We start from the raw sequence: 11,984 nt of genomic DNA, 5'->3' as shown, positions 1-11,984 counted from the left end.
TTTATACATTTATAATCTTACATTTATTAGAAACATTATAAATATTAATTTTGGATTAACGATAAATAAACTTATAAGTTTAATATGTTTACAATACTCTCAAAGGAGGCAAGTATCAGATTAAGCTGGGCAAAGATATCTGTCAGGTTTTCTCCTATCCTTATTACCACGGCATCCAAATTTATATATATTAAATAATTTATTATATTTATAAATATAAATATGTGTAATAATGAGTATTTGTGCTGTTATTTTTTAATATTTCCTTGGTTAATTTTATTTGATATATGTAGAATATTCAATTTTATAAATAAGCTATATATTTTATTTAATGGATATTATTCTTTAAAACAGTCATATCGACCTTCAAATCACATAATTATATTAGAAAAGAGGAAATATGATGGAAATAAAAATAAAAGATGAAATCATCATAGAAATAACAATTTAATCCGATAAATATTAACCAAGCCTGATTTGAATAGATGGTTTTTGTAAACAATTATATTATTTTATAAATGATGAATAAAATATAAATACTGTCAAACCCAACATGAAAATGATAGGTAAGAATGTGTGGATTATTTTATTATTTAATAGATACATTCATGCTTTAAAATATATATTATTTTTTTATTAAATATTAAATTATAGATTTTCAAAACTTAATAAATAAGCTAAGAATATTTGAATATAGATAGAGAGAAACCGAAGATGTAAGTATCCTTTGCAGTCCCTAGTCGTCTCCCCATTTCTGTTGTCACCATCCATTTTAGCAACTAGTTCCGAACCATGGCAGGATATTTGTGACCGACCTGACCTTAGTGCGCTCTTTGAGTTTGGTATGTTTTTTCCGTTCTCATTAACCTCTGACAAAGCGTGTGTTTTCGATTTAACCCATTTTCTTTCTCCGTCTCCCTCTCTTGCGCTTAAGAGTCATATGCTCGGGAAACAGTAGAATACAAAACAAAGACCCTTCAACTGAAGAAATCTTCTCTAAAATCCCAAATCACATAACGGTCTCGAGAATTCCAAGGCTCTAAGCAACCAAAGATTAGCTCCAAAACCCTAAGTTGCTGACATGTTCTTTTCCTCCCTTGACTCCCTCGTCTAAACAAACCCCTTTTATTAGGTCAGACTTCAACTTCCCTCAATTTTACGATTTTAATTATTCCATGCAAGTATTTTTTCTGTAGGTGAAGGGTCCATTACTTTTTTCAACAATTCAAACTAGAAACCAGTGTTTCAAGGACTCTTCTGTTTTCTCCTCTGTTTTTGCTTCCGAATGAAAAAATTCAGAGTGATGGAGTTATATTGATAAGTATCCAAAATAATATCTTGCTCCATACTCAATTTAGATTGTTGAAAATGGGTTCTGTTAATGGGTTTCTTTATAGAAAATTGCTTCCTTTTGCCTCCTCTTTCTGGCTCTCTGTCTCCACTCTGTTCCTTGCTCTCTTTGGTTTCTTCAATAGAACCATGTTCAGGTACTCAATTTTCTTTCTTTGATCACTCCCCTTGTTTAATTTTGCATTTATTGATTAATTTTATTTTCTTTCAGATTTAAGAGTAATAATTTGGAGCCAGAAGGTGAGGCTAAGGTACCAGAAGTTGAAGTTTCTGAATTTAAGGAAATAAAAGAAATTGATGAGCTGGATGAAAAAGAAATACCAAGTGAAGCTAAGGAACCAGAAGTTGAAGTTTACGAATTTAAGGAGACGAAAGAAGTTGATGAATTAAAAGAAAAGGAAACACCAAAGTTCTTCTTCAAATTTCAGTTTCAAACTTATAGAGAGGAAGATGAGCCTGTTGTCTTGAGTTCGGTGACTCCTGCAAGCACCAACAAGTATGAATTCTTGTCAGGGAAGAATTTCAGTCATTACTTGGAGGAGCCAGAGGTTGTTAGTCTTACCGTGAAAGAGTTATATGCTGATTCTGATGGTGATTCTATTGACTATAAGGAGAAGATGGAGAGTGGGGTTTTATCTGATAAGGACTTTGCCAAAAAAGAATCAGAAGCAGAATCTGTTCGTGAGGAAATAGAAGAGATTTCTGCACATAGTGTGCGTGAGCAAGACGCTAAAATGGAGTTCGAGGTGGAAACATCGATAGAAGAGGAGGCAGGGAAGCTTGAGGAAGAAAATTGCATTGAAGAGTCTATTTCAAGGAAGGGGAAAGCAGTTGTTGTGGAGAACAATGTGTCGAGTGATGGAGATGTTTCAAGAGATGATGATGCTCAATTTCTTTCAGACATGGACTTGATTGTTTCTGATTCTGATTCTGATTCTGTTGTTTCAAACCATGAATTTATGAGTCGTTGTGTAGCTTCAACCAGTGATGGGTTCTTGTCAGATAAAGACTTTGAAGATGTATTTGAACTTGATATTTTGAAGGATATTCATGGACAGACGGTGGAATCAACTGATGAAGATTTGGAATTAGAGTATTTAAATCTGCAAAACTTGAATTCTGGTTACGAGGCTGATGATTTTGATGACGAAGATAGTGACATAATGGAAGAGCTTAAAAATATAGAAGAGGCTGTGCAGAAACCAGCAATAGTAGAGGACACAGAAATGGTGTCTGAGAGAGACTTTGAAGACAACAACATGTCCAATAGAAAAGAACGTGGCTCCGAAGACAATGAAGCCAAGGATATTTTAGAAAATCCAAAGTCCAATTCACAGGATTCCTCGGCTGCAGATTCCGAGGATTCAAATGGCTTGGAAACCTTATGGGAGCATCAAGATTTGATAGAACAGCTCAAGATGGAGTTGAAAAAGGTCAGAGCAACAGGTCTGCCAACCATCTTAGAAGAAGACGAATCACCAAAAATAATGGAAGATTTGAAGCCATGGAAAATCGATGAGAAGTTCCAGCATGAAGATAGAATGAGTGAGCTTCACAAGTTCTACAAGAGTTATAGAGAGAGGATGCGAAAACTCGATATCTTGAGTTACCAGAAGGTGTATGCAATGAGTAAGTCACTCATTACTAACCCTGTCTTCTTCTTTTTTTTTTCTTTCTGCAGATGTATTTTTCTTTTCCTATTAACTCTTTTTGTTATTGATAAATTCTCTATCCATATTAACCTGCTAATCAAATTATTTTTATCAATAGAAATCAATAGCACAACCTACCTTTCCAGTCCTTTCGAAGTTAGGGACAAGGACCCACTGAATCTAGTTAGTTTGGTTAAACAGGACCATGAACCTGCTCGTATCACAAGCATTTAAAGTAGTAATTACACTAAACGAGGAGGTTGAACCAAACTTTATCTTATTTTAATCAACTTATCTACTGCCTACACATGCATACGCAATAGAAAAATCCTTCATCAGTTCCATTCTTTTGCACCATCAAGAACGCTTTTGTTGCTTTACCCCCTTAAAGCTATTCATATTCTTATCCATGAAAGCTAAAAGATGAGCTTATCTTTATGCGTTTGGAGCCACCCCATTTTCCTTTGTGCGTGAATCCAAATTTTGTTGCTAGTTGAAGGAGCATATCTATAAATCTTTAATGCCATCTACCGACCTTCATCTTTCAAGTACTTGCATGCAAGTCATTAAGCATGATATCTTATCATGGAATGGCTTTTACCTAAATCTCAATTCTCACCTGCATCTACTTGCACAGACTTTAATGCTCCACGTAACGTATTTTCTAAGAAAGATTTCTTTTTAAAACAATCTTCTTTTAATAGAGAAGGAAGAAGACAAGTTGGAAAAGCAACGTGCATGATTTTAAATTAAAATGACCTTTAAGCTATATATATATATATGTGCATAGGTGGCCAATCACAGCTCGAACTTTGTATTGTTTATTTGATTACATTTCAAGCTTCCAAATGAAGTACCTCATTCCTCGTGTTTCATGACAATCAATAGACTTACTTCAGTCAAAGGACCCCCTTCAATCGATTGCAAGGCATGAAGCGTCAGCTCCAGCATTGACATCCCTTCTTCCACAGAAATTCCTGCTAAGCAAGCGCAGAAAGTCCAGTTCTGACCCGATGATGAACTTTGTTAGGGAATATCATAATGATTTGGAAGTTGTGTATGTTGGGCAACTCTGCCTTTCATGGGAAATCCTTCATTGGCAGTATGAAAAGGCACTCGAGCTATGGGATTCCGACCCTTATGGGATGCGACAGTACAATGAAGTTGCTGGTGAATTTCAACAGTTTCAAGTGATATTGCAAAGATTTATAGAGAATGAACCTTTTGAAGGTCCACGGGTGAAAAATTACATTAAGAATCGATACGTGTTGCGTAATCTCCTTCAAGTTCCGGTAATAAAAGGTAAGATGTTGAACAATCTTGAATGCGCAAATCCTTTGACAGTGACACTCTTTGCCCCCACAACTCCTCATACCTATGAAGAAACACATTAAGCTATACGGGGCCATAATTACCAATAAATAAACCTGCTCATTTCTTGATTTATCAGGGGAAATGTTTTTTAAAGAGTCGTTAGAAGCTACCGGCCAGTATGGCCCTACCAAAGGGCTCTTTGTTTAAAAGTTTAAAGAAGCATGACTAAAGAGAAGCTTAATTTGTTTTAATTTGTTCTTCAGAGGACAGTATGAAGGATAAAAAGGCAAGACGAAAAGGAAGGGATGATGGTTCTATTACAAGTGATATGCTAGTAGAGATAATGGAAGAATCAATAAGGATTTTTTGGCGATTTGTTCGATCTGATAAAGATGCACAAAACGTGATTTCAAAGGGTCGCAAAGGAACTCAAATAGAGCCCCAAGATCCCACTGAACTAGAGTTATTGACAGAGGTGCGAACGAATTTCCAAAAGGTTAGCTTTGTTTCTATATCCATCTATATATTGCTTCATTCAAGTGCTGAACATGCAATCATGCTCTGTGATGTTAAATCTGTTCTCTACCGGAATGCAGAAGGAGAGGAGGCTTAAAGACGTCTTGAGAAGTGGAAACTGCATACTGAAGAAGTTCCAAAAACATCGAGAGGACAATTCTAATCAAGTTCTTTACTTCTTCTCTCAAGTGGATATGAAGTTAGTAGCGAGGGTTCTGAGCATGTCCAGAGTAACAACAGACCAGCTACTATGGTGTCACAATAAATTAAGCAAGATAAATTTTGTTAGCCGGAAGATACACGTAGAGCCATCATTTTTGCTTTTTCCATCATGATGATAGCTTGCAGCAATCTCTACCACTGTATAGAAGAAATCTTAGTGAAAAGGAAACGAATCTTGCAAGTTCGCCTCCCGTTTATTTTGCAAGATTTCGTTAAGATTATCATACGATCTCATTTTGCATGAGAAAGAGAAAATATATATTTCATATATCGATGATTCCCATATATTTTAAACCTCGTCCGGTTTAATGTTCGGATTCCGGGTTTTGACCGGGTCGGCCAGGTCAATCCTTATTTAAAAAAAATTTAAAATGACATCGTTTTAATAAAAAAAAAAGTCAACGGGTTGCAACCCGGTTTTTTACTTGGTTTTGTCGGGTCAACCATGTCACTAGGTCAACCCGCCGGGTCAGCCGAGTCACATCGGGTCATGATTTTTTCTATTTTTTCATCAACCCAGCCCGGTTCCAGCCCTGGGTCGGTCGAGTCCCGAGTCGACCTGCCGGGCCAGGCCGGGTTTCAAAACTATGATGATTCCCTACTGTAAAAGGTCTCATTAAAGGGAAATACTTTTGCTAAATAAAGGGTGTGGTGGCCATAAAAGTATAGTTTTGAAACTCGGCCCGGCCCAGCGGGTTGACCCGGGACCCCGGGCTAGAACCGAGCCGGGTTGAAGAAAAAATAGGGGAAGGAAAAACCCGGTGTGATCCATTTGACCCGGCGGGTTGACCCAGCAAGACCCGGTCAAAAACCCAGTTGCAACCCGTTGATTTTTGTTTTTTTTACCCAGTTGCAACCCGTTGATTTTTGTTTTTTTTACTAAGACAATGTCGTTTTGATTTAAAAAAAAAATTGACCCGGACGACCCGGTGACCCGATCAAAACCTATAACCCGGACCTTAAACCGAGCCGGCTACCAAACCAAGTCTGAAAACTATGAAATAAATAAATAAATAAGCCTCAGCCCACCCCAATAAAACATACCAGTTCTTTTCATTTTACTAGTACGAATCACTAAAATATTTTTTTATAATTAGATAAAATTCATAGTAAACCTTCAAGTTAATTTTAGAAACTATATATGTCATAACCTTCTTTTTTTTACCCCTTTTCAGAAAAGAAAATTAATAACTACATTTTCAATGCATTTCAGTCAATTTACTTTTATTTCATGATTTTTGATGATTTTTTAGTGTAAGTTTATAATAAAAAAATTATATATATATAAAATATGGACTGAAATAACAAGCAAGGTAGAAAATGAGACTAAAATAATAAAGAATCAAATAATAATGGAAGATCATATAATTAAAAATAAACAAATAAATAGAGATTCAAGAAAAGTTGAAAAATTATAGAAAGAGATCTTGCACTCTCGAAAAAATAAAATAAATTAATCTTGAACCATAAAATTTCTAAATTAGAGATCCTCGTTCAAGAAAAAAAATAATATAAAGATCTTTAAATATTTTTTTTATTTTGATTTTTTTTTATTTTTGACAAGAACCCCAACCATATATAGAGAGGGAGAGAAATTTGATTAATCTGGTGGTATTTGGAAGTTTGACAGCGGTTGTTTTTCAAATTGTTTTTTTATTGGAAATGTATTAAAATAATATTTTTTATTTTTTTAAAAAAATTATTTTTGACATCTACGCATCAAAATGATCCAAAAATTCTAAGAAATTAATTTGAAGTAAAAAAAATTCAAACTTTTACGAAAATCAAGTTGAATCTCAATGTCAAACACCCTAAAAAAAAAAGGAACCTACAAAAAAAAACCTACAAAAAGAGACCTCATAGAAGGAGAGATTACAAAATAACTAAAAACTAGAGAAAAAAAACATGAGAAAAATAAAAACTGAAAAAAACAACTGGGTAATGAGAACACGAAGGAGAAAACTACCAAACACATGCTAAAAAATAAGCCACTAAGTTCATGGAGAACATGGAGAGAAAGTGTGCTACCATGTCCTGAAAAATATAAATGAAAATTTTACTTTGTAATTAACATATACTTGTTTATAAATAGGTTGGAAAACCTTGGCCGTGTAGCATGTAAATTTTGTGCATCACACAAATTATGCATTGTGTAGGTTGATAATTTTTCGTACATGTTGTGCACCATTTTATCATGTTATTTGTGTTAGTTCTACTTACTTGCAACGAGTTAAAGGGTGGGAACCTTATTATATGAGCAAAATATATAATTGTAGATAAACACAACCGAAATAGTAAAAAAAAACTTAGTCTAGTGAGATTAAATTGTCATATGAGGGCTAGAAATAAACCGGGTTATAGATATAAAAAAAAAACATGTTTATTGAAAAAAATGCATAATTAAGGAATAATATTTTTGACATAAGATATATATTTTCTCATTTAGAATTTAAATCTATCAAATTTCTATAAATATTTATTTTAATAATTGTAAAATTAAATAAAAATTAGTTTTCAAAATTGTATTGTAGTGGATGCAATATTTAAGTATCCCCTAAGAAGGTTAGTAAACTATCTATTTTTTTTTCTTGTTTTCTAAATGAATATTATTTCAAGTTTCTCATTTTCATTGTATTAGAGAAAGTAAATATTTGTACAAAAGAATATAAAATAGCAATCAGATTTTATGGTGCTCAATAAGTTTTCAATTTTTTTTTTTTCAGTGAACACTAATAATCCATGAAGACTCCCAAGTGGCGTCGTTTTAACAGCCGTCGGATCTAGGGTTTTGAAAGATAAAACCCTATTTAGAACATTTTCCCGTCTCTTGCCTCTCCCTCGCTCCACTCTACAAAGAGAGACGCAGGAAGTAAGGACAAGCAAGATGGTGCAGCGACTGACATACCGGAAGCGACATAGCTACGCCACCAAATCCAACCAGCACCGTGTCGTCAAAACCCCTGGTAACAACTCTTCCATTGTAAATAGTGTAAAAGAGAAAAGAAGAAGCAAATTCATTGGATTAATAGTTGTTTTTGTTTATGAAATGAAGGTGGGAAATTGGTGTACCAGACCACCAAGAAAAGAGCTAGTGGACCTAAGTGTCCTGTCACTGGCAAGAGGATTCAAGGGGTACTTTTGTTTCTCTTTTCTGCTTTTCTCCAATTTTAGTTTTGGATTGTACTTCTGTTTTGATTTTATTAAAAAACTTTGAAAGTATTTTATGATAGACATGGTTGGTTGGAGACGCTTCAAGTTGTTTTTGTTAGAAGTTGGAATTTTATTCTGTTACTCTGAATCGAATCGAATCGAATCATGTTGAAGTACAATTGCACCTTAGCGATTGGCGTGTTAAAATGATTGTCGGGATGGGTGCGCAAATTACAATGATTTGTGGTTGTCTGAGAGTTTTAGGAGATAGAGAGGGCATTTTTTTGACATGTTGATTGGTTGCTGCCTGAAATTTTGGGGTTTTGGGTTTACAATGATTTGTACTCGTACAAGTGTTACAGATGAATTTTGCCATTTCTTTGTAGTCTCGGGCGTCCACTCCCTTTAAGTCTTCCTCTGAAGTCAGCCCATCTTAAATGCTCCTCTCTACTATTTGTCATTTGCATGAAATCTACACTGCCTTGTTTAGATGTCTAATAAGGTGATTTATTCTAATTTTGCTGATGGGTTTTACTGGGTTTTAAACTCTGTGATTTGGTGATGGTTCCTGTAAGCGGTCAGGGATTTCCAAGAAAAGTGTGTGATTCTTTCATTGGTCATGGGAAGAGTTGTTTTGCCGTTGTTTTCTTTTGTAGTAGCTTATGCATGCAAATTTATCAATGGTTGCTTGGTGCAGCATTTTAAACTCTGCTGTTGTTTGCAAAGCTTGATCTGATGGTGCTTGTTTTGATAGAGTTTTTACTTCCTTGCAGATTCCTCACTTGAGACCTGCGGAATACAAGAGGTCCAGATTGTCTAGGAATCGCAGGACTGTAAATCGTGCCTATGGTGGTGTCTTGTCTGGAAGTGCTGTCAGGGAGAGGTACTGCCATGATGATATATTGTTTCCTGCTTTTTATGAAGTGATGGAAACTGTTTTAAGTGGTTTTGGTATGTTTTTTTTATGTAGAATTATCCGAGCTTTCTTGGTAGAGGAGCAAAAGATTGTGAAGAAGGTTCTGAAGATTCAGAAGGCAAAGGAAAAACAAGCTTCAAAGAGTTAAAAGAGAGGTTCATAGAGTAATGTGTCCTGGGTTTCAATGTTTGAGCAAAATTTTGATGTTTTTGAGGATGATGATTTTTAGCGTGTTTGATAATTATGCTTCGACTTGCCTTTTATTCAATTTGACTAGATAGCACTGTAAGCTTCATGTTTTATGATAACCAGTGTTTTAATGATGCCTTGCCTGTAGCATTCTTCTACAGTAACTGAACTTGCAGATGGCTTTGCAAAATTACTTGCATCCCAGGGTAGCCCTTAAAGCCATGCCAGCAAGTCGTTGAACTCACTGCTTTCATTTTTTCCATGATCTTTGAGGAACCTGCTGCCACGTCATTTGTGCAGTGGTTCAGATGGATTTTGTTTTGAGCAAGATGATTTTTTGTTCTGCCTCGCTGATGGCCACTTGTTTTACTTGTCCTATGTTGAATCATGCCTAAGATCTATCGGTAGCTAGAGTTTGTTTGCTAGGTTCAGGTGTTTAATATCTTAAGATTGGCGGATAGCCATGAAAAAAAAAATTGGTCTAAGGTTTTATTTTAATAAGATAAAAAATATATGCAATGTATAAAAATTTAAAGAAGAGTAATCTTGATAATAAATAAATCATTTTTTAAGAGTGGAAAAATAATATAGTTTAAATTTTAACTAATTAAATATAGATGGATGGGGTTGGGGGGTTGGATGGGGTTAATTCAAGTTTGCATGATAGATATGTAATTTGAGCTATATGAGTTGAGTATGATATATATGTAATTTGGATAATATGGGTTGAGCTAGCTTGTATTAATTATCTAAATTTACGTTATAGATCATGAAGTTGGGATAACTTGATAGAACATAAATAAATAAATAAAATTATAAAGTTATTTTTTTATAAAAAAAATAATGTTGAATGATGAAATCAAAAAATAAAAGATGTTAACTTCCATAACTTTTTAAATCCTTGACTTGAGTTATTAGACTGGAAGCATCATACATGTAAAAATTACGAAGCTTAATTTTTAATTTTTAATAAATCAAATGTTGAATGATGAAATTAGAAAAAAAAAATAATTACACAAAAGGATCCAAAATAAAATAAAATACCAATTAAAAGAATGAGAAATAATTGAAATAAAAATAAATTAGAGATTAGCTATAAATTTTTTTTTATTGGAGAGTGAAATTAAAAAGAAAAATAACTTTAACAAAATAAAAAAAATCAAAAGAATAAGGATCAAATTGAAAAAAAATAATATACCATAAATTTGGATTGAAGGATTAGACTGAAAACCAATAAAACCTTTACAAAATGATCAAGAAAAAAAATAAAAAATCAAAAGAATAAAAATCAAATTGGGAAGTAAATATATGACAATAATGAAATTAAAAACAAACAAAATTTTCACAAAATGATCAAGAACAAAAATTAAAAGAATAAGGACTGAAGTTGAAAAATCAACAACAAAGAATACTAAACTATAATTTTTGGCGGGAGAGAGAGAAATGAAAGAAAAGAAATCCTCATCAATGATAAATCACTCTACCACTTTTGACACACACTACACTAAAAGAAAAAGGACATAGGAGCTCTTTCAATGAAACCACAAAATGATATTTTTGGTAGACTAACAATGTCGCATGTGTTGTTTTAAGTGTACGAGTGCCTTTTACGAGCCAACGAGTGCCCCGCATACACCAACAATTTTTTTCTTTAAAATAACATTTAATTTATATAAAAAGATTAAAATTGTCATTTTGTTGGGTTTTTAAAAGTAAAAAGATAAAAATACCATTATCTATCAGTTAAAAATAATCTTGACTTGAAGGGTAATTGATTCATTTTACCATGCTTAAAAAAATTATAAAAAACATATATAACCCTGATTAATCCTTTAAAGACCAATGGACCATGTTAATAGATCGAAATATTCTTATCACCAAGGCATTTGATTTTTTAGTTGAGCAAAATAGTTTGACACTGTTATACTAGTTTATATATATCGTGATTTTCCCTTCCCCTCTAGTTTGTTACTAGTATATTGACCCGCGCTTTACAGTGAATTAATATAAATTTTTTAAAATGTCAAAAAATATAAAAAGAATAGAAAATGTTTTAAGCCTCTTGGGTTTGACAACCATGTTAGGCCCAAGCGTCTTGGGTCTGGCGGTCATGCCTAATTAATTTTTTTTCTAACTTTTTATATTTTTTATAAAAACATTTAAACTACCTTGAAGTATTCTAAACAAAAATTTAAATTATTTTTTTTAAAAAAAATAATTAAACTATTCTTAAAGTATTCTAAACAGAAATCCTAATTAACTTTCTTTGTAATTTTTCAATATGTTTTATAAAAAAATTATTTAAACTACCCTTTAAGTATCATAAACAGAAATCCTAATTAATTTGTTTCATATTTTTTTATATGTTTTATAAAAAAAACATTTAAACTAACTTTGAAGTATCCTAAATAGAAATCCTAATTAATTATTTTTATTTTTTTATTTTTATAAAAAACAACATTCAAACTACCCTTTAAATATCCTAAAAAGAAATCCTAATTAATGTTTTTGTATAATTATTTATATTTTTTTTAAAAAAAATTAAATTATTCTTAAAATATCCTAAACAGAAATCATAAATAATTTTTTTTATATTTTTTTTATTTTTAAAAAACAAATATTTAAACTAACATTGAAGTATCCTAAACAGAAATTCTAATTAATTATTTTTATTT

At 32.7% G+C, this 11,984-nt stretch overlaps 2 protein-coding genes across 3 annotated transcripts; both read left to right on the top strand.

Moving 5' to 3' along the window:
• Positions 1–718: 718 nt before the first annotated feature.
• Positions 719–5,339, top strand: LOC7495970 (uncharacterized). Of its 2 annotated transcripts, XM_024589166.2 has the most exons (5): positions 721–1,487; positions 1,562–2,979; positions 3,891–4,304; positions 4,580–4,812; positions 4,913–5,339. In XM_024589166.2, the coding sequence occupies exons 1-5, from the start codon at positions 1,369–1,371 to the stop codon at positions 5,165–5,167; spliced, it is 2,439 nt and encodes an 812-aa protein (XP_024444934.2). In that variant the 5' UTR covers positions 721–1,368; the 3' UTR covers positions 5,168–5,339. The 2 variants fall into 2 exon arrangements, with proteins under 2 accessions (XP_024444935.2, XP_024444934.2); XM_024589167.2 differs by lacking the exon at positions 3,891–4,304 and having other exon boundaries at positions 719–1,487.
• A 2,509-nt stretch (positions 5,340–7,848) lies between these two features.
• LOC7495969 (60S ribosomal protein L34) lies at positions 7,849–9,443 on the top strand. The gene is made up of 4 exons (XM_002324016.4): positions 7,849–8,017; positions 8,107–8,186; positions 8,978–9,087; positions 9,175–9,443. Exons 1-4 carry the CDS (start codon positions 7,939–7,941, stop codon positions 9,266–9,268), a joined length of 363 nt encoding a protein of 120 aa, XP_002324052.1. The 5' UTR covers positions 7,849–7,938; the 3' UTR covers positions 9,269–9,443.
• Positions 9,444–11,984: the final 2,541 nt, after the last annotated feature.

This window comes from Populus trichocarpa, chromosome 17, assembly GCF_000002775.5.
Source record: "Populus trichocarpa isolate Nisqually-1 chromosome 17, P.trichocarpa_v4.1, whole genome shotgun sequence".
NCBI lineage: Eukaryota > Viridiplantae > Streptophyta > Magnoliopsida > Malpighiales > Salicaceae > Populus > Populus trichocarpa.
The sequence above is the reverse complement of the archived record's forward strand: the minus strand, read 5'-3'. Positions and strand labels throughout refer to the sequence as shown.